Source organism: Podarcis bocagei, assembly GCF_964188305.1.
Source record: "Podarcis bocagei genome assembly, chromosome: Z".
NCBI lineage: Eukaryota > Metazoa > Chordata > Lepidosauria > Squamata > Lacertidae > Podarcis > Podarcis bocagei.
Genome location: NC_138140.1, coordinates 51785668 through 51810632, shown reverse-complemented (window position 1 = coordinate 51810632; position 24965 = coordinate 51785668). Strand labels below are relative to the sequence as shown.

General features: G+C 45.5%; 1 protein-coding gene across 2 annotated transcripts in view; it reads left to right on the top strand.

Moving 5' to 3' along the window:
- The first annotated feature begins 559 nt into the window (after positions 1-559).
- Positions 560-24965, top strand: part of FRMD7 (FERM domain containing 7) — a 51382-nt gene continuing 26976 nt past the window's right edge. For both annotated transcript variants that reach the window (XM_081180457.1, XM_081180456.1), the window contains exon 1: positions 560-662. In XM_081180457.1, coding sequence (XP_081036583.1) covers positions 606-662 — 57 coding nt within the window. In that variant the 5' untranslated portion in view covers positions 560-605. The remainder of the gene's footprint in view (positions 663-24965) is intronic.

The window sequence follows — 24965 nt, the reverse complement described above, 5'->3', positions numbered from 1 at the left end:
TTGCTATATGCTGGGTCATCAACTAGATTCTGACGGAAGAATGGGTCACTGCAGGCCCAGCTGGCATGACCAAGAGTTATGGGTGATTGGAGTTGAAGTCCACTTATATCTGGAGGTCCACTGGTTCCCCATCTCTAATCTTTTTAAAAAATCTCTAGTTCTCATGGTAAAAAACAAAAATAAAACAAGTTCATATAGGTCCAAGCTGCAGGTGCTGAACTCTATGAAATTCTGAGTCTGGCAAGTGGCTGCTCCTCGTGCTTCAGTTGTTTATGGAGCAATGAGGACTGGTTCAAACCCAGAGCATCTCTAGAGAAATGCAGTTTCTTACTTCTTAGCATAATACTAGTCTCTTAGCATTTCAGAAACTCAGGAAAGCTGCAAACAAAAGAAACCCTTTTAGCTGCCTGGCGATTGTGATGGTGGCGTTGGTGTCTACCTTCAGCACCTTCCCTTTCCTGCTTATGCTCCAGTTGCCAGCAATTGCCCTCCTGCAGAGACTGAAATCCTGTATGAATCAGAACAGGAGCAAGCCCCCCCCCCCCGCCTCCGCTTGCAAACCAGAGTGTCAAGATCTTGCCAACTGCTCAGCTGCCTGCTCAAGGATGCTGCACCTGAAGGTCCAATTTTTGGATGACTCCCAGAAGATCTTTGTCGTTGATGTAAGTGGATTTTCTCACTGTTATTAGTTTGTTATTGAGACTCTTGGAATGTCTCTGAGCTTCCTAGCTACTGCCTCATTTTGGCATTTTTAAAAAATGTGAAATCACAGTTAGGTGGCAAAGGTGAACATGTAACGAGGGGTAGCTAACACTCTTGGGGGGTTGTAGTGTTTATTGAACAATATGGAAAATTTAATATTTTTTGCAATAATTCCCTGTTTTTATGTGATACGGAAAGGTTGAGTTTGATGACTGAACACCAACAATAGTGTGCACCAGAAAACCTTTTTAACGGAAAACGTAAACATGTGTCTGTGTGTGTCAGTTCAAGAGGCTGCCGGGGGGAGAGGTTGTTGGTAATTTGTTTTCCCTTTAAAAAAACACCTCTTTATTATAGAGAAATTGAAAAATAAAATATTTTTGGAAGAAAGCTATATCACTTGCTCAATAACATTGAAACTTCTAAGGAAGACTGCATGGAATACTTTGAATTCATTTAATATATATTATTGCAAAATCAATAAAATTATTTGAAAGAAAGGAATAATTAGAAGCAACAATTAAAATAATGTTATTTAACAATATTAAAATGATAGGCTTGCCAAAAATCAATATTCAAATATTGAATCTAAAGTGTAATCACCATACAGAAAATTAACTCTCTGTTAATGTGTTGTTCTTAAACTGTGCCTTTTAGTGTGCAAAGTATTGGGTTGCTGTTCTTCCTTGTTTTCAGGATTCTAATGCCTTATCTTAAACTTGTTGTCTCTGTTACCCAGTATCTTAATCAAAGGAAGGCACTTCAAAAAGCTCTCATTTAAAAGCAGCTTTATATTGTCAGGTAAAAGGTCAAGTTAAAATGTATCCCTAGGTTGTTTATATTGTTCTGTTTCTGATTAAATTTAGACATCTTGCAACATGCTTCTCTGCCTGCCTTTTTCCCAAGCCAATGAAAGACTGAGATATAAAGCCTCAGTTGGTAGAATATGAAACTCTTAATCTCAGGGTTGTGGGTTTGAGCCCCGTGTTGGGGAAAATATTCCTGCATGTCAGGGAGTTTGACTAGATGACTCTCAGGGCCCCTTCTAACTCTGTAATTCTGTGAGTCTATGTTCTGCCATGATCTCTCATCTGGGTGAGGTTTTATTTGTAAGCAGAGGTAGGTGCAAGATAATATCCAGATCAATAGTATGGAACACAGGAACAAGGAAACTGCCATTGGTCCATCCAGCTCAGTGTTGTCTACACTGACTGGCAGCCGCTCTCCAGAATTTCAGATGGGGTTCCTCCCAGTCCCACCTGGGATTGAACCCAGGACCTCCTGCATTCAAGACACATGATCCTCCCCTGTGGCTTCACTTCTGGCAAGTTCATGGGATGCAGGGGTCAGAAAAATATTTGGGTTTATTTTCTTTCTCCTTCATCTATTGAGCAATATTTTTTTACATATATAAATATTTTTATTCATTTTACAATATGAAATTATAAAAACACACAACAAAATTTTTCACAAATACATTCTTTTGGACTTCCCTCAGCTCTCCTGCGAATCCTCCGTTTTAATTCTTTCTTACGCATTTCCTAATTTAATATTGCCTTTTAGAAAACCTTCCCCCTCCCTACTCCCTTTTTTACAATATTTCTAATATTCTCCTTCACAGAACTTCTTGCAAACCGACAAACGTTGTTTGTTCATCGCATATACTTTTCAAATAATCTACAAATTTACTCCAGTCCTCGGTGAACCTATGGTCCCGTAGATTCCAGATCTATTGAGCAATATTTATATCCTGCTTATATACCACTTTACATAAAACAATATAAAGTGTTCATTAAATATACTGATAAAAATGCATTGTTGCTATCGCAGCTTTAAAGATCTCCTTTAATACTGCAAAGGTTTGGAGACACAAGATGCAAATAAATGTTTTTTTAAAGGTTGCTAACAGTGACAAGGAGCGCATCCTGTCTGGCTGTTCTCATTTAGAAATGTAAGGAATTTCAATCAATAATCAGTTGAATTTCAGCTTCTCTGAACCTCCAACAGCTTTTCACACCTTGCCCCTCCATATCCGACCCAGGCATCATCGTTTTTGCTCTGCACAGCATATTATTGCAACAAATAGGTTCCATTAAGGCCCTGCCTTTCCTTTTCAAAGCTCTGAAACCCCCCCTGGCACATGATGCACTTGGGAGCTAAATGGCTACAATAAATGAGAATCTGAATTAGCGAGTCTTTTGGAATAGAAAAGGGGCCTCAGGTTATATTCCCAACCAATCTTTCACAATAACTAGCTTTGTGGCTCTTGTTAGTTACAAGTCCTGGATGAGGTCAGGAATCTCTTAGTGGATGTCTGGTAGGTTTCAGGGCTGGTAAACAGGACCAAACTGGCATCCTGAGAATGTGGGTCGCATTGGTCTTTAGAGAGCTCTGCATGGGTGCAGTCCAGCCTTTTCCGACCCTGCTGGCTCCCAGATGTTTTGCACCACAGATGTTTTGAGAGCTGTTGTCCAAAACATCCAGAGGGCACTGGGGTTGGGGGAGGATGGTGCAATGCAACTTCATATGCCTCTGCACCAGGACTGCCGAAACCCGAGGGAACTCCAACTACAAACGTCCCTTTAACACATGCATGCACATGAAAGCTTATACCAAGAACAAACTTAGTTGGTCTCTAAGGTGCCACTGGACAATTTTTTAATATATTCCCTTTAACATGTTACTCCTACAAAGAAGCTTCCCTGAGTATAAGTGGCTGCAGAGCTTGGGCATCTGAAGAAGTGAATTCTCTATTCATGGGCCCCTGCATAAACTGGAACCCTGGGATCCTGCATATGTGGAGGCCTAAACACAGAGAAGGTCAAAACATATATGGTTCCAATATCCACATATCCAAGCTTGACGTTTGGGCATAGGAAGGTGGAGAGATGTGCAAGGAGTGGGGCAAGGTGCCACTTCCATGAGGAACCCCTGCCCAGTAAATTTCTCTTTATGTTAAACTTCAGGGCATGGCGGTTTGTGGCATTTTTCAGCAGCTGAAATGCTTGACGATGATGGAACACTTCATATGAACACTCAAAGGGCTGCACTCGTGGCAGAGTGAGTGCTTTGCAGGCAAAAGGTCCTTGGTTCAGACTTTGGCATCTCCAAGAAGGACTGGGAGAGAGGCCTCTGCCTGAAACCCTGGATTAGATAATACTCAGCAAAAGGCAGAATTAACAATATGGACTCCAATACCATAGCAATCCAAAGAGGCACAAGACAAGGATGCCCACTGTCTCCCTTCCTATTCATCTTGGCCCTGGAACCTCTTGCAATCCGACTCCGAGCAGCCCCAGGTATCAAGGGTGTAGAAATAAAAGGTAAAGCCTATAAACTAGGGCTCTTCGCAGACAACCTGATGGTCACTACACCAGACCCCATAAACACAGTAACCTCTCTAATCACAGAACTCAACACATTTGCAATAGTGTCAGACCTACAAGTAAACTTTGCAAATTCTGAGGCTGTCACCAACATCACAAAGTTAAAACTCTGCCACACCAAATTCAAATACTTAGGGGTACAAAGAAACCAGAAACCTCAACAAACTATATCTCCACAATTACAATCCCCTGTGGTGACAAATCAACAAAGATTTGAGGAAATGGAACAACACCGACTTCAACCTCTCAGACAAAAGAGCCATGATCAAAATGAGCACCCTCCCACAATTAACCTACCTATTCCAAACTCTCCAGATAAAAACCTGGCAAGCCAAAGGCCTACACTGTCTGAAAGAACAAAAACAACAGACCCATACCAACACCCAAATACTTTGGCTAACACACCATAAACTACATGCCTTCTTAAACAATCCAGCAGTAAAATCTGAGGAGATTTCACCCCTCCCATATCCAAGAATCTCCTGAGGAGTCTGCTGATACTCCAGAGAGGAGGAGGCGTGTTCTGCTCTCTACTTATTCTGCTCCAGCACCACATCAAAGAGTCAGTCAGTGTGTCGGAGAGAGAGAGTGTTATAGAGAGATTGTGTGTTTAGATAAGGTTGCTGCTAAGAGCAGCTGCAGACACTCAGTGCGGTTCAGCATTCATTTATGCTTAGACCTATTTAGCTCTGTATATAGTTGTATTATAGTTGTAGATAGAATAAAGAAGATATTCTACAGAGCTGCTCTCCGAGTTGTTTTTATACTCTGCTGTACTCTGCTGTACTCTGCTGTGTGACGACTGTCTTCTTGTGGGAGTGAATCCGGTGCTCACAACTCTAAGCTGTGAGTCCACAGCACTTTGACCTGTTCCTGTGCAGAAGGTGGTCTCTGGAAGTGCTACCCAGCTCGCCTAGCCCAGTTGGGCTGAAGTGGATGAGTCCAGTTAGTGGCACTGGCTCAAGGGCGATGCTGACAATTAACCTACCTATTCCAAACTCTCCAGATAAAAACCTGGCAAGCCAAAGGCCTACACTGTCTAAAAGACTTCTACAAAAACAGACCCATACCAACACCCAAATACTTTGGCTAACACACCATAAACTACATGCCTTCTTAAACAATCCAGCAGTAAAATCTGCAGCCACTAGGCCCTTGACCACCTTCAAAACCTTCTCCTCAGAGCAGAGGGACACAGCAAAAGGATGGTATCCACAATATACAAAATACTGCTCCAAAACCCAACAACCCCCCTTGATGCAATCAAATAACGAATGGGAGCACGGCATAGGTTACGAAATTAACCCCACACAATGGACTACAATGTGATCTAAACCTCCCTTTAAGCCCATCTCAACGATGGTACCTAACACCACAGAAACTGGCGCTGATACGCCCAGGAACTTCACCAAGATGTTGGAGAGGCTGCACATCCACAGGCACATACCTCCACATGTGGTGGGAATGTCCCAAAATCCAACCCTTCTGGACAGCAGTCCTACAAAAAACTAACAGGTATTAGAACTCACCCTGGAATTAGCCCTACTGAACATCTTCCAAGATCATAATGACCATTCACATTATGCAGAGCTTATAACCCACCTGCTCTCAGCAGCCAGAAGCCTCATAGCCAGACACTGGAGATATCTGTCAGGAGTAAGCATGGACCAGTGGTATCAGATTGTATGGGAAACAGCCTTATTAGAAAAACTAACCAATAAAGTAAAACTGACACGGGGACAAATAGAAGAGGACGCCTTCAACCCAGTATGGCTCCCCTTTATCACATACACAGCCCAACAAGACAATGACAAGAATCCATTGACAGCATAGGAATCAATCTTTTGATTTACCTGACCCAACAATCCCCCCCCCCGCCCCTCACAAATGCAAACAAACCCCACTGCAGCCAACCACAGACAACCAACCACACCCTGGGACCCTAACACCTCTCACTATACCAAGACAATGTAATAAACGAACAGAAAGAGAACCTACCCAGTCGATGCTGACACAACCCCTCCCCCACATTATACAAAGGAATACGAGCCTCACCACCCCACCCCTCCTCTCCCCACTCTTCTTCCCCAACCTTATACTGTACTCAACACTAATGTCTCACAACAAATGTAACTGATTTATAAGAAAGACTGTACAATCTGAAAAAAGAGACAAGGCATGTACTTTTGTAAACCAATAAAATCTTTAATAAAAATTATTTGTTAAAAAAAGAAATACTGAGTCAGGTGGCCCAATGGTCTGACTGTATAAGGCAGAACCCTGAGTTTCTATTCCCAACCAAGTTGAATTCAGCTGGTTGGGGATTAAACCTGCCCTGGCCTTGGCTCAGTGGTGCTGTCTTCTGCTTTGCAAGCAGATAGTTTCAGGTCCAATCCCCAATATCTCCAGGTTAATCTCTGAACAGCCACAAGATGGACCAGGTGTCTGACTTCAAGTGAGGAGTCTTAACTGGGTCCCAGTTATTCTTAACTGGGTCTCAGCAGCTATACAGAAGGTTTTGGGGAAAGTTTTTTTTAATGGTCCCCACTCACTTATTTGTCTACTTTATGAAAATGATAGAGGGTTGCTTACATGGTGGAGTTGTGCCCTCTAAAGAAGCTTGAAAGTAAGTAAGTAAGTAAGTAAGTAAGTAAGTAAGTAAGTAAAGTTTCTCAAATGGCATGGCAGGGATTAAAAGTTACTTGTATTTCATATTAAATCATAGATGAAATAATGGAAATGTAGAGTTGGAAGAGATCCTGAGGGTCATCACTAGTGATAGCTCAGGCACTGGTCAATAGATGTCCATAATGATTGTGCTACCTGCACCTTTGCACTGCACCCGCATTCATGATGAATGTGGAGGCTGGGATAGGGGCAAGGAGCAAATTTTGTCAGTGGCAAAATATCCTGGCAAAATATCCCCAGCAGGAAAATCAGATCTCCTCATCACAGCCGGGGCCTCATTTGCGGAAGCTTCACAATAAATTATTATGCATGTATATCATGAAAGGGACACGGGTGGCGCTGTGGGTTAAACCACAGAGCCTAGGACTCACCAATCAGAAAGTCGGCGGTTCGAATCCCCGTGACGGGGTGAGCTCCCATTGCTCGGTCCCTGCTCCTGCCAACCTAGCAGTTCGAAAGCACGTCAAAGTGCAAGTAGATACATAGGTACCGCTCCGGCGGGAAGGTAAACGGCGTTTCTGTGCGCTGCTCTGGTTCGCCAGAAGCAGCTTAGTCATGTTGGCCACAAGACCCGGAAGCTGTCTGTGGATAAATGCCAGCTCCCTTGGCCTATAGAGCGAGATGAGCGCGCAACCCCAGAGTTGGGCACGACTGGACCTAATGGTCAGGGGTCCCTTGACCTTATATCATGAAAGAGTGGCAACATGTTGGCTGCCGCAGACACTGAGGGTGTAATTGGTTTGTTAAACAGGATTATATACAGCACAAGAAGAGCCTCCTGTTCTCACAGGGGCCAGCCAGGTGCCTCTTGTGGGACCCGAGCAGAAGTGCCGCTCTCTCTTCAGAAGCAACACTGACTCCAGCTGTGGAGGCGGAAGAAAGCCATCCTGGTTTGGCTGGCAGGGCTCTTAATGCAGACCTGCCCCACATGCAGCGTTTCCCTAGATCATAGGAGGAAGTGTGGGGGGGGGGAGGAGAGAGGGGGCACTTAAGGGAGCATCATGCCAAGTTAATTCACTGTGCCTGAATGCAGCCTGGCTAGGGCTCCAGTCTCCCACAGCCAGGAGTCCACAGGGAAAGCTAAGAATTGGCAACGGCCAAGTAATATATCCCTCATATCCCAGCCTGAGGGCCTCAGGGGATGGCTCAGATGCAGGGCTCGTAACTGCTAGAGACTGCATTCAGTACTGTGGGCCAAAGCCTGTGGAACTCCCTCCTCCCTGTGATTAAGGCAGGCAGCCCACTGTGGCATGACTTTTTTTTGTTCCAGCAGGCATTCTAAGGTAGTGTTGAACATTGAATTTTTATTGTATGTTTAGAAGTGCTAATGGCTGAGAAGTATATAAATGTTTTGAATAAATAAATGCAACCTTGGATGGTGCAAATATTTTGACTGTCTTGAGGCTTCCGGGTTGGCACCATCAGTAATGGCGGACTCCCTCTGAGTTTCTGAGGGACCAGCTCCGCGGGATCGGGTCTGACCGCTGCGGCGAAGCGGGGACCCTTCAAAAATCACAGGCGGGTGAAGCCTGTGAACGTGGGGACTCGGCGGGCACCTTTTGCACCCCCCCAAACTGTGAAGGGACCCTTCTATGGGCTCCGGAGCGAGACGGGGTGAGCAGTGCGGTGCTGAGAGTCAACTGCTTCTTCCGCGGAGTGAAGCTGCACAGCCGTTATCGGAGAGCGCTGACTTTTTCCTGGGACAATTTGACTTCGAAAGCAACTACCCGTGAGTAGGATAAAATTGGATTTAAAGGGGGAAATAACTTAATTCGGCACCGAAGCGGGAAGGCATAAACAGGAAGTCCGCCTTCCGTTCTTGTAAACAGATCAAAGCAAAGAGACTGTAAGCGGAAACTTTGAAAGACGTTTGAAAAAAGACTTAAATCCTAACATCAGAAAAGCGATCTCCCCTCCGGATTGCAGGAGAGGAGGGGGGGAAAGGTTTGAACTGTATTTATCTGCAAAAAAAAAGAGGGAAAGGAAGCTAAAATCCACCACTTAGAACCTGGGAACGGACTGCCTGAGACAAGGAATGCCGCTCTGTGAAAAGCACTATCGGTAAACAGAGTACTTTTGACAGCTAACTCTGCAAGAGAGATACAGTGTTTCTGGACTTCTCCTGGCTTTAAAGTAACTGATTAAGTGCAACTGAAACTGTTGTTTTCTTGTGAATTGGGGGATTTATAAGGACTACTTCTTTTTAAAGTTGCTAGCTTTGACTGTTACTGTGTCCCCCTAGAGGAAGTTTGACATTGCTACAATAACAACTGGGCTAGGGGAATTTTCCATTTCAAAACAAATTCAAGCCGTGGGACTGACCTTGGACTTCTATGAGAGTGTTATGGCAGATGGAAGAGGAAAGTCAGAGTTGATTCAGGAAAAAACTACTAGGTCTGGCAGATCCTTTCGGACAGATACTGCGTCACAGCGAAGAGCCTCAACATCTGGCCCTTCTGGACCATCTGGACTATCAGGGGCTGCACCTCCACAAGTTAAACCAAAAGTAATGTCGTCTGAGGATGTTTTGGCTCTGGCACTAGGAAAAATTAATGAATCTTTGGAAAATTTAACTGAACAAGTAGCTGAAACAAATAAACAAGTAGCTGAAGCATCAGTTAAAATTGACCAAAATACTACAAGTATTAATAATTTGGGACAGAAGGTGAATACCAACACAGAGACTATTGAGAAATTGTTACAGGAATCTGCTTTGACCCGAAAGACAGCTGAAGAAGCAAAAGACATAGCAACTGCTACTCAAGAGAAGATACCACCGATATATAGGCAACTCGAGGACCACGGTTTGACGTTGCCTATGATTGAATTGAAGGAGAAACAAAGAAATTTGAGAATCAGGGCTGTACCAGAACTTGAGAAAGATAACTTGACTGACTTTCTTACGCAGGAATTTACAGACTTCTGGCAACAGGATTTGGGGAAGGAAGAATTTAAGATAGTGAGCGCATTTAGACTTGGAAGAGGAGGAAGGAAGAACAAGGTGAGAGACTGTTTGATTACCCTTCGAACAAAAGAGGAGAGAGACAAAATCTTGAATCTGCACTTCCGAAAGACTTTGGAAATACATGAGTCAAGTGTGGAGATATTTAAGGACATTCCAAAACATCCCTTGGATTTAAGATCTAACTACAGAGATTTGGTCGCCCTGCTGAGAAGTAACAGAATCATTTTTAGGTGGGAATTTCCCCAAGGCCTGTCCTTTAAATACAAAGGAAGAAAGATAAAAATAAGATCAGTCGATGATAAAGATAGATTTTTGAAAGACTATGGAGAAGACTTACAGAAAGAAGTGGAATCTGGAGAAGAGCCAAGAGCACTGGAAAGAGGAATACTAGACATAGCAAATTTATCGTTTGGATTGCATGGTTCAGAGAAAGTGACACCACCGACAGAACAAGAACAAACACTTGGTGCAGTTGGAGGTAAAGCAAAGTAATTATATCATGGCTCTGCAACTATTAAGTTGGAATTGTAATGGCCTCAACTCTCCTCGGAAAAGGAAAAGTGTTTTTCATTTGTTAAAAAAGGAACAATTGGACTTGATTTGCTTACAGGAAACACACGTGATAAGGCTACATAGGAAAGTATTGATTAACAAGAAATTGGGACAGGAGTTTATTTCATCTGACAAAGTTAAAAAAAAGAGTAGTGATTTATGCAAAGGAGAGACTATTACCGAAATTCATTTTTAAAGATGATCAAGGAAGATTTGTGGCAATTGAAATTCAAGTTCAAGGAGAGAAATTTTTGATAGTAGGAATTTATGCACCGAATGAGGGGAAATCTGAATTCTTTAAAAAGTTGCATGAGACCTTAATGGACTATTTGGATTACAATCTGATTTTGATGGGAGATATGAATGGAGTAGTATCTACAAATACGGATAAGGCACAAAGACAGGTAGTCACCAAGGATGGTAGACTACCGAAAACATTTTTTGAGATGACAGACAACCTGGACTTAGTCGATACTTGGAGAACAAAGAATCCCTTGGGGAAAGAGGGAACTTTCTTTTCTGAAGCCAAGATGACATGGACTAGAATTGACCAAATATGGGTAACTAGAGGAATGGCACCAAAGATAAAGAAAGTGGAAATTTGTCCAAAAACCTGCTCCGACCACAATGCTGTAAGGATGGAGATGAAACTAATATCAACTGGCTCCTTCAGATGGAGGATGAATGACACCTTATTCAGAGATGAAGAAGTGTATAAAAAGGCCCAAAAAACCTTGAGAGACTATTTTGAGATAAATATGAACACCAATGTGGAAAAAAGAGTAATCTGGGACGCAAGCAAAGCGGTCATGAGAGGGTTTCTGATACAACAGGATGCAATAAAGAAGAGAGGCCAAAATGAGAAGAAAGATAAAATTTTGGAGAAAATAAAAGAAAGTGAGAAGAAATTGAGAGCAAAACCAAAGTCGCAGGAGATTTTGAGAGAAATAAAGTTATATCAAGTACAATACAGTGGTGCCTCGCAAGACGAAATTAATTCGTTCCGCAAGTTTTTTCTTCTTGCGAGTTTTTCGTCTTGCGATGCACGGTTTCCCATAGGAATGCATTGAAAATCAATTAATGCGTTCCTATGGAAACCGCCTTCAGACCAGGTCCGGGGACAGTCTGTCCCCGGACCTCTTCTGAAGGCTGGGGGGGGGACGACAAGGGCTTTTCTTCCCACGGCCAGCCTTCAGAAGGCTGTCCAGGGGAGCAGTCTTCCCCCCCCCGCCTGCCTACAAAAGCCGTCCGCGATAGCGGGAAGCGCTTCCCTGCTATCCCGGACTGCTTTTAAAATGCTGGCGGTGGGGAGCAAAGCCTTTCGGCCCCCGCCAGCCTTCCTGGACCTCTTCTGAAGGCCGGAGGGGGGGGAAAAGGCTTTGCTCCCCACCGCCAGCATTTAAAAGAGGTCCCCGGAGATTTCCCTATGGGCTTTCGCCTTGCGAAGCAAGCCCATAGGGAAATTCGTCTTGCGAAGCGCCTCCAAAACAGAAAACCCTTTCGTCTTGCGGGTTTTCCGTCTTGCGAGGCATTCGTCTTGCGGGGTACCACTGTATATGGAAATGATGAATCAGGAAATAGAATGGAAAATTAAACAAATGAGACAAAAAACATTTGAATCAGCTAATAAATGTGGGAAATTGTTGGCTTGGCAAATAAAAAAAGACAAAAATTAAATACTATTACAAATTTAGAAGTGGAAGGAAAAAATATACACAACCCAACTGAGATTAGAAACTGTTTCCAGAGGTACTTATATACACAAGGGCCACAGAAAGAAATGGACATAGATCGATTCCTGAAGATAAATGGATTACAAAAAATCTCTCAAGAAAGTTAATTAATGTTGAATTATAAAATATCTGAACAGGAAGTAGAAGGTGCCATTCAAAATATGCAATTAGGCAAATCTCCAGGACCGGATGGGCTGACTTCTAGATATTATAGATCCTTGAAAGAGTGGTTAGTACAACCTTTAAAGGAAGTCTGCAATGAAATATTGGAAGGGAAAAGGGCACAAGTGTCATGGAAAGAAGTGTATATTACACTTATACCGAAAACAGAGACTGAAAAGACTCAGTTTAAGAACTACCGCCCCATATCATTACTTAATGTGGATTACAAAATCTTTGCAGACATTTTGGCCAAGAGATTGAAAAAAGTGTTGATGGAAGAGATTCATAAAGACCAAGCGGGCTTTCTCCCGGGAAGACATTTGTCTGACAATTTGAGGAATATAATTGATATTTTGGAAAAACTAGAAGTGAACATAAATGCTAAAGCAGTTCTGATATTTGTGGACGCGGAGAAAGCTTTTGATAATATCTCTTGGAGTTTTATGAAGAAGAACCTACAGGGAATGGGGGTAGGCCAAGGCTTTGAAAACGGTATAAATGCAATTTATTCAGAACAAAAGGCTAAACTAATTGTAAATAATGTAGTGACGGAAGAATTTAAGATAGAAAAAGGGACATGACAAGGTTGCCCAATTTCCCCATTGCTTTTTATATCGGTCCTGGAGGTTTTGCTGAATATGATTAGAAGGGACCACTTGGTTAAAGGTATAATGGTCGGAGCTAAACAGTACAAATTGAGAGCATTTGCGGATGACTTAGTATTGACATTACAGGAGCCAGAATCTAGTACTAAAAGGGTTTTAGAACTGATTCAAGAATTTGGTCAGGCTGCAGGATTTAAACTGAATAAGTTGAAAACTAAAGTTTTAGAGAAAAATTTAACACCGATTGAGAGAGAGAGAGGTTTCAGAATGAGACAGGTTAAGTAACTGAAATACCTGGGGATTAATATGACAGCAAAAAATGGGAATTTATTTAAAGACAACTATGAAAAATGCTGGGCCGAAGTGAAAAAAGATTTAGAAATTTGGTCAAACTTGAAGCTTTCACTGCTGGGTCGTATTGCTGCGATAAAAATGAATGTATTGCCTAAAATGTTGTTTTTGTTTCAAACATTGCAAATTGTGGACAAAATGGATTGCTTCAAGAAGTGGCAGAGAGACATTTCTAGATTTGTCTGGCAGGGCAAGAAGCCCAGAATAAAATTTAAGATATTAACTGATGCAAAGGAAAGGGGTGGATTTGCCCTGCCAGACTTTAAACTTTATTATGAATCAGCAACTTTCTGCTGGTTGAAAGAATGGCTGCTTCTTGAAAATACAGACATTTTGGATTTAGAAGGTTTTAACAACGTATTTGGATGGCATGCATATCTGTGGTATGATAAGGTCAAAGCACATAAAGCATTTAAGAACCACATTGTCAGAAAAGCATTGTTTAATGTTTGGATAAGATATAAGGATTTAATGGAAAAGAAAACCCCAAGGTGGTTGTCACCGATGGAAGCAAAAGCACAGAAAAAGCTCAATATGGAGGCCAAGTGGCCGAAATATTGGGAAATTCTGGAACAAGAGGGAGATAGACTGAAATTGCAGAGTTTTGAGAAACTAAAAAACAAAGTGTGAGATTGGCTTCATTATTATCAGATAATGAAGGCATATAATTCGGACAAGAAAATTGGTTTCCAGGTGGAAAAATCAAAATTAGAAACAGAACTGTTTGAACCCAAAACTAAGATTTTGTCAAAGATGTATAACTTGCTGTTGAAATGGAATACTCAGGATGAAACGGTGAAATCTGCTATGATTAAATGGGCACAAGATGTTGGACATAACATAATGATGGCTGACTGGGAACAGTTATGGACCACAGGTATGAAGTTTACGGCATGCAATGCCTTAAGAGAGAATATTATGAAAATGGTATACAGGTGGTACATGACCCCAGTCAAGCTTGCAAAAATTTATCATTTGCCCGATAATAAATGTTGGAAATGTAAAGAAACTGAAGGTACATTCTTTCACCTTTGGTGGACGTGCCCAAAGATTAAGGCTTTCTGGGAGATGATATATAATGAATTGAAAAAGGTATTTAAATATACCTTTTTGAAGAAACCAGAGGCCTTTCTCCTGGGCATGGTCGGCCAATTGGTGCCAAAGAAGGAAAGAGCTTTTTTAATGTATGCCACAACAGCAGCAAGAATACTCCATGCAAAGTATTGGAAGACACAAGATCTACCCACCCTGGAAGAATGGCAGGTGAAGGTGATGGACTACATGGAACTGGCGGAAATGACTGGCAGAATCCGAGACCAGGGAGAAGAGTCGGTGGAAGAAGATTGGAAGAAATTCAAAGACTATTTACAGAAATATTGTAAAATTAATGAATGTTAGAATGATGTTGGATAGAAATTAAGTGGTTTTCAGCTGTAATACTATAAGGGAATATGAAAAATGGATTATTAATAGGTAAAAATTTAATGTTACAATATTTTAAGATTAAAGACTAGGATAAACAAAGAGGGTAAGGATTTGCTGAACCAACAAACCGAACTGGAATACAAAAAAGGGAGGTGTGAGGAGGTCCGGGAAACAAGCTAATGAAAAATAGGAATGGAAAGATTGAGTTGTTTTTAACCATTTTTTGTATTTTCTTCTTTTTTATTTTTTATTTTGTAATATTTTGAAAATCTTAATAAATATTTAAAAAACAAACAAACAAATATTTTGACTGTCTTGCTTAGCAACTCACCTTCTTCTGGGCCACCTTGGTCACCAGGCCAAGCCCAAGACATTTTGCCGCCTGAGACGAAACAGAAAATGGCACCCCCCTCCGGCCACAGTGCAAAGATTCTCCGTTCCCTTGCACGGGAAAGGAAGCGCCTGCACCAGATTCCCCGGGTGGGCCCTATCTCATCCCAATTAGATCACAGCAAGAGACTCTCTTGTGAGGAAACGGCAAGTGCTGTTCTCCGACTCTGTTCCTCTGGGAGCCAGTGCCCCAATATTCTAGTGCAGGAGGAATAAACAGTGATAATTGTTTTAATTACTGCTGTGATCCAGCCGTTTAGAAGGGAACCGGGACAGCCCCAGAGAGAATGCTGTTATTATGCTGTCATTTTCCAGCTGCCTTCCTCCACCGGGGTAGTAATTTTAAGGTCGTTGTGTGCAGCAAGGGATTATCTAAAAATGTTAGCGTGCATGTTCCATGCTGAGCACGGCCTGCGGTGTGTAAGCAACCCCTCAATTTCCTCTGAAGCCAAAGTCACAATGACAGGTGCGTCTGGACACTTGCCAGCTGCAGTCTTCCTAGCAGAGGGGCTGCTGTGCCCTGGGGTTTGGGGCTCCTTTGCGTCCCCAAACAAAGCAAAAGTCCCAGTGCCTAAGAGTAACTGGCGCTGTTACGTAAGACTCATTCCCCATTTGTAATGAATTAATGTTTCAATGTGGGAGCCCCCACATTTTGGAGCTTCTTACCCATTGACACCAGGCAGCCACCTTCACTGTACTCCTTCCGACACCTGCTTAAAACATTTTTGCTAAAGCAATCTTATCCAGCCCAGGGAGAGTCGACACATGTTTTAATCTGGTGTTTTGCTTATCATTGATTTTATTTTTATTTTTTTCTAAAGGCTTTAAAATGTTCTTTTCAACTGTTTTTTTAACTGATGATTTCATTGTATTTTTTTTGTAAACCGCTTTGAGATTTATTAATTTTTACAGTCAAGCAGTATGTAAAGTTTATGGAATAAGTAATTTGAATTAAGGTTTATCCATCACCTTTCTTGCACATACAAAATCCTCCCATTTTAGTTAACGTCAAGAAGCAGGGAAAAAGCAAGAGGTGAAAAAATAAGTTGCATTTGGAACTCAGTGCAGCAGATGGCATCCCTCGGGTCCCATTTTATCAGGCTGGCTGTCTTGCATAATCCTGAAACTGGGCCATTTGTGTGGTGGACCAGCATTTGCCCTTTGGATCTCCCTCCAGTTATAGGTCATTCAGGCGCAGCTTCCATTGTCTTTTCAGCACCTAAGGAGAAATCCCCGGTGGTATCTTGAGCATGGTTTGAACTGTGGAAAAGCGGCATACAAACAAAATGACGTCTGTCTGTCAGTCTATGTCATCTGTTCTGACTACGAAGCTGCTTTGATTGATGCAACTGTCTTAATTATATAACTGTCTTGTTATATTTGCAGTTGCTTTACATATGATGTTAGGTATTATGAAATAGCTTTAGGGCACTTCATAAAAAGTGATTTGTAAATGAAATTTGCCATCAGCATTGCAGAGCACTTCCAGTGGTGGCTCCCCATTTGTGGGCTGCTTTCGCTAGCAAGGCTTGCTTGTCTTCATCGTTGCTTTCAGGAGGAATTTTGAAATACTCTTCCCCCAGGCCCTTGGTGGCTGAAGAATATTGTTCCTAGCAACCTTAAGACAATAGGATGGAATAATGTTTCAAATCGCAGTGCTTTTAGAGGTTTTTAATTCTAATTGTTTTTAGAATGTTTTGTCTGTTTTAGAATGCTTTTGCATTCTAGATAGTTTCTAGATAGTGTTCTGTTTGCTACCCTAGGCTCTTTGCAGAAGAAGAGAAGGGTACAGATAAACAGCATCATCATCCTCCAGTCATAATTGCATTTTTGTGTTTTACCAGTGCATCCTTCTTTCTTCCCCATCTTGTCTGGATGCATCCAGGGTTTGTTTGATGCATGGAACTTGCCCTTTTCCCTGCTCAGCTGACGAATCAAACATCTAGTGCAGCTCCCGTCATTGCCATTAAAATTGCTTGGAAATCTTGAGCAATCAGCTTTTTAATAGCTCTGTTCTTCTAGCTTAATGATGCTTAATTACCCTTGCTCATCAAGGACCATGCAGCTTAATTAATATGTGCAAATTGCATTGGTGTTCTTGCCAGCCTCATTGGTGTATGCCAGAAGCCAGTCCAGACCTCAATGAAGTGAGCATCAGAGCAGAGTTCCAAGCATTATCTTTAGCAATAACAAATGTTGCATTGATTTATTGATTTGTACAATGACTATCCCAACTTTCAGCATCAAGTGGCCTCAAGGATGCAACCCGGTAAATCATTCAAGTAAACACAATTTTACACCAGCTGTAGCTTTTTGGCTGGCTATGATCAGCTGAAAAAATAAAGCCTATCCCGTCCAGCCTTATTATATCAGTGCATTGTGGGCAATGACCACATGACCGACTCAGTCCTTGGTACCAGGTGGTTGCATCCAATGCTCATCTGACTCAAATCACGAAATTAATAGGCATAGCTTCATGAGTGCCCAAATGCAGGTCATGCTGTACTAAAAATGTCAAGACAACTTGACTACAACCAAATGCTTGCGTAATTCAGGCTACCATCATCTTTCAGAAACAAAAGCTTTACATCAGCAGATATTTTTTCCAAAGCTCAGTGGAAATGAAGACACTTGAGACTCTGCAGTAGCCTTTTTGGAAAGCTCCCTGTCTTCAAATTGTTTTCTGCAACACGATGTCCTTGTGGGAAGGGGTTTAGGCCCACCAGGGTAGGTGGGATGGAACTTAATTAAAACTTAATTAAAAAGGCAACTGACAATGAATGCTTGAACCTGTTTGACCAGTTAGGAAGTGCTTCTCTGAGTCAGTTTGGAAGATGGGGAGGGAGCAACCCTGGTGACGTGCTTGGTTTTTTTAATTAAATTTGCTATTTTAAAAAATGCTTCCTAAGGGCTGCTCAAAGTGGGATTTCATTTCTCTGAGCAAATATTCTTCACCAACACCACAGTCCTAAATCAGGCCATGTCACCAACTGCTTTTGAAAGTAAAAAATAGATTGCCATTCTTTGTGGGGGTGTTGATATAAAGATGGATGGATCTGCGGAAAGTTTGCTTTATCATTTTTCACATCTTAAGCTTGGTTCTGCATTGGCATGTTTTAACAAAAGAATTCTGTTGAAAATTCACCAGCGTTTTAGTGTATATTTCTGCTAACATTCACAATTCTGCTTGCAATTTTCCCTAATATGATTATGTCTTTATACATTATTTCCACTAATATCATCATATACTTTCCCTTAAAATATGCATTCATGTATGCATTTTCCTTTCTTCTTCTTCTTTGGCAATCACTCATAGCCGAGTTAGATTGTCTTCCATAAAGACGGTTTTAACAGTGAGTCTGTAAGTGACTGTGGAGGCCAATTCTGGATCCACACGACCTTCCACAGTGGGGACATTGGTTTCTGGGCAGATTTGCCAAGCACGCCTTCCTCTTAGCACGTTTCTCCCTTGCGTCCTGAGTTTGAGCGTCTTCAAAGATAAGCTCTACCAAAGGTAGTTCAGCTGAAATGATCTAAGGCTCTAAACCATGTTCATTTGTTTTAATGGGTTTACTTGGACTCCAATGGAGAGCTTCATTGCAAATTTGAAGAAGTGTAAGTTTCGAAGGGACGCGGGTGGCGCTGTGGGTTAAACCACAGAGTCTAGGCCTTGCCCATGAGAAGGTCGGCAGTTCGAATCCCCGCAACGGGGTGAGCTCCCGTTGCTCAGTCCCTGCTCCTGCCAACCTAGCAGTTCAAAAGCACATCAAAGTGCAAGTAGATAAATAGGTACCGCTCCGGCGGGAAGGTAAACGGCGTTTCTGTGCGCTGCTCTGGTTTGCCAGAAGTGGCTTAGTCATGCTGGCCACATGACCCGGAAGCTGTACGCTGGCTCCCTCAGCCAATAGATGAGCGCCGCAACCCCAGAGTCGGTCACGACTGGACCTAATGGTCAGGGGTCCCTTTACCTAAGTTTTGAAACAAAGTCTGTGTTTCAGTTTGCTAATTGTTTCAGGGATTTGTAGATTATTCGGAAAATTATTGTTAACAACTAAGTTCATTAGCAGGATTAATCTAAAACAAGCAGTTAAGGAAAACATAGAGAATAACTAATAAATGAAACTAAGTGGGAGATGCAGTATTGAAAATTAAAACATAAGAAACCACAGAAGGGGGGGTGGGATGGAAGTCAAATTATATTTTTTATTGGGAAATCTAATTAATCTGTATGATTGTTTAAAAAATTCAAAAATATTGAATAAAATATTTTTAAAAATTGTTTCAGGGTGCATGAATTAGAGACACTTGTGTCAAAATGCAAACCAAAACTGATTTATCCCACCTGTCAGGGGTTCAGGAGCAGAGGCGAGGGCAAGGGAGGAAACAGAGAGTGAAGGGGAGGAGGCAGAAGAAAAGATGAGCGATGACGACGACCCGAGATCTCCGAGTCTTTCCAGTGAATCAGAAGATTCACAGGAAGGGGCGCCAGTGGCCAGAGCAAGGGGGGAGCCTAGGGAGACACCCCAGGAAGAAGGGTCCAGAGGGGGCTCAGAGAGCAGCAGTTGGAAATCGGGACCAGCATCACCAACAGAACGCAGTGGAGAGGAAGGGCGCCAGGTATCGAGCTCTGGCAGCTCGCAGCAGGAGGGAGGGCAGGAGTCAGGAGTGGCCACACCTCCATCGGGGAGCGAAGAAACGGTTAGGCAGAAAGTGGAAGGTTGGGCGCGCGCGCCAAGTTCAAATGCACAGGAAGGTGGCGCAGTAAGCAGCCCGGAAAGGGAGCCAGGTCCTAAAGCCCAACGCAAGGAGACAGAAGGGTCCGGGGGGTCAGCGTCAGAAGCATCCCGGAAGGAAGAGACCACGGGGGGCAGAGGGACCCAGAGAAGAACGGTCAGGCGGAAAAGGTGGAGTAAGGCTAGGGTACTTAGCTGGTGTACAGGGGGCGGAGACTCAGACGGAGCTTCGCCGGTCTAACCCTTAAGACGTAGAGTTGCACGCAGCAGCTTGAGAATGGAAACTGTAACTCAATAAAAGACTTTTACAAGTGACCGCTGGCTAGCGTGATCCTCTGTGAGCTAGGATCTGGGAGCAGCTCTGACAGTAAGCTCCGTCTCACGTTGTGGGCATCTACAGCCTCGCGGACAGAGGAGAAGGAGGGTGCCTACGACTCAGCTCACGAACGGCAGACAATATGACGGCCGAACAGCAGATAGGAGAACTCAGAGAAGCAGTGACACGTCTGAATGCCGAAATACTTGCATCCAGGAAGAGAGAGGAGGACGCAGCTGCCGCCTACAGGGATCTCCAGGTCAGGTTGGAAGTGCTTACGAAGCAAGGGCAACTGACACCCAAACCGGAGGGGATTGGGTTGGGGAGAAGAACAGGCGGTCTAGTCTCTCACTTCGATGGGAATTTACAACTGTACCCCAACTTTAGAGCAGATGTACAGTGTGCACTGCAACTGCTGGACAAAGACTTTAGAGATGAGCAAGAGAAGGTGGGATTTATCATGTCCCATTTGCATGGAGATGCTAAAGCATGGCTGCGCAATTTGTGGAGAGATAAGGATCCAGTGCTCCAAACTGCGGATGCCTTTATTAAAGCGATGGATGGCTGCTTTTTATCTAGCATAGACATGGATCTTGCCCGGAAGGAGGTGCATGGGCTGAAGCAAGGGAGGGCCAGCGTAAGACAGTACCATGCCCGCTTTTTTGCATTAGTCAGTGCCTTGGAATGGGACAGAGATTCAGCTCCAGTCAGAGATCTATTTTGGGAAGGCTTGAACAGTGCAGTTAAAGACGAAATTGCAAGGGGGGAGAGACCCCGGACCACGCAGGAGGTCGTTCAGAGGGCGCTGGCGGTGGGAGTGCGGCTGGAGGAATGTCCTTGGAGCAGGGACGAAGGACGTGGAGGGCGCGAACCAGCGAGAGGGTTCTCCTTTGTTCCCAGGGAAGCTGCGCGTGTGCAATCCACGCCTCCGCCAGGAGGGGGAGCGGAACCGATGGAGGTTGGAGCTGCAAGGGCTCAGTCAGCAACCAGAGCCCTAGCACCGGGAGCAGTCAAAGCGAAGCCTCCAAGAGGGAACAGGAAGTGTTACATCTGCGAAAATCCGCAGCACATGGCGAAAGAGTGTCCCCAGAGGCTCCACAAGCACACTGCAGCCTCAGCAATGGTAACTGCAGCAACGCAGCAAGGGGAACCACAGCAGGGAAACGACGGAGTCTGGCTGGAGAGAGAGGCACTGGGGCCCAGCCAGACGTGTCAGTGAAGCAGTCCCCAGAGATTTTGCAGCCCACAGACCCCCTCCCACCCAAACCAGTGGTGAGGCTCACCGCATCGCTCCAGCTACCCAATGGACTCACCATGGACGTGCCAATCACCATTGACTCAGGAAGCAATGCGGACTTTATAGGGCAGGACTTTGTCGATAAACACGCTATACAGCTGCTGCCTGCCACGCTGCCCCTGCAGGTCGTCACGGTGGATGGCAGGGAGCTGCTAGGGGGGCAGGTGGTGAAGCAAACGCCACCAATGGTGATGCGACTTGGAAATCACAGGGAAATCATCAGTTTTAATGTCACCAGACTGTCGGACACGCCTATTGTCTTGGGCATGAGTTGGCTGGACAGACACAGTCCGACGTTGGCTTGGTACCAGCGGCAGCTAGTCTTTGGCTCCTCATACTGCGCTGGGCACTGCATCCTGCCCCGGCAGGAGGGAGAGGAGGAGGAAGCGCAGCTGCAGCTGGGGACGCTGCAAGCAATCCCCCACAAATACGCGGGATTTTTGGAGGTCTTCTGCGAGAAGGAAGCGGATAAGCTACCCCCCCACAGATCGTATGACTGCAAGATTGACCTACTGCCAGGGGCGGCGCTGCCCAAAGGGAAGCTGTATTCCATGTCTGAGGACGAACTACAGGAACTCAAGGAGTTCATAGATCATAATTTGGAGCGCGGCTTCATCCGGGAGTCCAAGGCGGTGGGAGGCAGTCCTGTATTCTTTGTTAAGAAGAAGGACACGCCCCAAAAAAGACTTGTAGTGGACTACCGGATCTTGAACAGTGTGACCAGGCCATCGGACTTCCCCATGCCCAGGATCGATGACCTCCTCGCGATGGTACGCAAGGGCCGCGTGTTCACCAAGTTGGACCTGCGTGGGGCGTACAACCTCATTCGCATGCGGGAAGGAGATGAGTGGAAGACAGCCATGTTCACGCCCCTAGGCACCTACGAATACAGAGTTATGCCTTTTGGATTGCAAAATGGTTCCCACTGTTTTCAAGCTTTCATGCATCACGTGCTGGCGGGGCTCCTCTACAAGACGTGCGTCTGCTTCTTGGATGACATCCTGATATTTTCTGAATCGCAGCAGGATCACGACAGACACGTCAAGGAAGTGCTGAGCAGACTACAGCAGCATAGGCTTTACGCCAAGCTGGAAAAGTGCCAGTTCGACGTGACGGAGGTGGATTTCCTGGGCTACAGGTTGTCAGACAAGGGGCTCGCCATGGACAGCGCCAAGGTTCGTGCCGTGTTGGACTGGAAGAGCCCGCGCAACCGGAAGGAGGTCCAGCGGTTTGTTGGCTTTGCGAACTTCTATCGCAAGTTTATCAAGGGGTTCGCTAGGCAAACAGCGGCCATCACAGACACGCTCAGTTCCAAGAAGAAGAAATTCATCTGGACGGAGCAGGCGGAGCAGTCCTTTCAGGCACTCAAGCGTCTCTTCGCGTCGGAAGAGCAGCTGTTGCATGTCAACCCCAGCAGGCCTATGAGGGTGGAGACGGACGCATCAGACAGAGCCGTGGGAGCAGTCCTGTTGCAGCAAGACCCGCAGGGGGCCTGGAGGCCGGGAGCGTTTTATTCCAGGAAGCTCAGCAAGTCTGAACAGAACTACACCATCTGGGACAGGGAGTTGCTTGCCATTCATGCAGCTTTCAAGGCGTGGAGGCACTTCCTGATCGGCACCAAGCACACGGTGCAGGTCTGCACGGACCACAAGAATCTGGAGCACTGGCGCACGGCGCAGTTCCTGAACCAGAGGCAGATACGTTGGGCCGAATTCTTTGCGAACTTCGACTTCCAAATAGAGTATGTCCCGGGGGACACCAACGTCATGGCGGATGCCCTATCCCGTAAACCACAGTACCTGGAGGAGGCGACGCCAGCAGCTGCCATGCACATCTTCGCACCGACGGTGTGGGCGTGCGCTTCGGCGACAGTTGACCTGGAAGCGGTGAGGAGAGCGCTGCAGGACGACACCTTCGCGCGAGCCAAGATGGCAGAGGCGCAAAGGGGCACGGCGGCGACCGGCGAGTTCCAAGTTCGCGATGGATTACTCCTCCGTAAAGGGGCCATCTACGTGCCGGGGGACGATCTTCGCGCCAAGGTACTGCAGCAGCTGCACGACGCACCCACTGCCGGGCACTTTGGCAAGGAGAAGACGATAGAATTAGTCGCCAGGGACTTCTGGTGGCCCAGAATGAGAGGGGAGGTCGCGGACTACGTGGCGAGGTGCGACACCTGCCAGAGGGCCAAACCAGTACACAGACCGCCGGCGGGACTGCTGGAACCGCTGCAAACCCCGTTCGAACCGTGGGAGAGAGTGGCCCTGGACTTTGTCACGGATCTGTCCAGTTCGAGGGGCAAGACGGCGGTGCTAGTGGTGGTGGACTTGTTCTCCAAGATGGCACATTTCATCCCGTGTGCGAAGGTGGCCACGGCGGAACAAACCGCCAAACTGTTCATAGATCCCGTGTTCAGGGTTCACGGTCTGCCGCGGTCTATACTGTCCGACCGGGGGCGGCAGTTCATCTTGAACTTCTGGCAGAAGCTGATGAGCTTCCTGAACGTCAAGATCAACCTGGCTTCGGCTAGACACCCGCAGACCAACGGGCAAGCGGAGCGGGTCAATGCCATCATTCAGCAGTACCTGAGATGTTATGCGAATCAACAGCCTGCGACGTGGGTGGATTACCTGCCTCTCGCCGAGTTCGCCTACAACAACACGAAGCACGTGTCCACGGGGGTCACGCCGTTCTTCGCCAACAACGGGAGGCACCCCAGAACCTTCCCGGGACTGGAAAGAATGGGGGAAGGGGAGCCGCAGACAGCAGATGCGTTCGCGTCGGAGTTGCAGGAAGTCCACGATCAGCTTCGGCGGCACCTGGAGCTGGCTAAACATGCATACAAGGTACAAGCGGACAAGCACAGGAGGGTTGGTGAAGAGATCCATGTGGGAGACTGGGTCTGGTTAGCAGCCCACGCAGTGCCGGCCAGGTCGTTGGCGAAGAAGAAACTAGGGCATAAACAACTGGGGCCCTACCAAGTCGAAGAGCAGGTCAACCCGGTGGCTTTCAGGCTGGTGCTTCCAGAGGGTTCCAGGATGCATCCGGTGTTCCACAGATCGGTGCTCACTCCCTACAAGGCACCTCACAGATTTCAGGAACCAGGAACGGCACCAAGTCCGCTCCGAGAGAGAACCGAGCAAGGGGGAGTGGCACAGGAGGAGCACATCAACGAAGTCACAGAGATTTTGGACTCCAGATGGGGGGAAGAGGGGGTAGAATACCTTCTAGCCAAGGAGGGCACCCCGGCCAGTGCCAACAGCTGGGTGCCGGGCTACGCTTTAGAGGAACCTCTGCTCAAAGAAGAGTTTCATGCCCTCTTCCCACATAGGCCCATGCCAGCAGACTTTTTCGACGACTGGCTTTTCACGCCCACGCTTTCAGCCAGCACGTTCCAGGGGTTCGACTCGGACGAGGAACCGACACGAGACGCCCGTTCCCCGGAGGGGTCACCCTCGGGATCTGCCTCAGAACCCTCGTATTGGTGGGACGATAGACCAGAGGAGCAGTGGCGCAGAAAGTGGCTGGAGGGTCCAGGACGAGCAACGTCCCCAGAAGGAAACGAGGGAGAGACGGACATGGAAGTATTCGGGGACGACCCGGGTTTCGAGCACGGCGGCACAGAGATGGAAGCGGAGGTGACCGTCGTCGACGAGAGCAGGG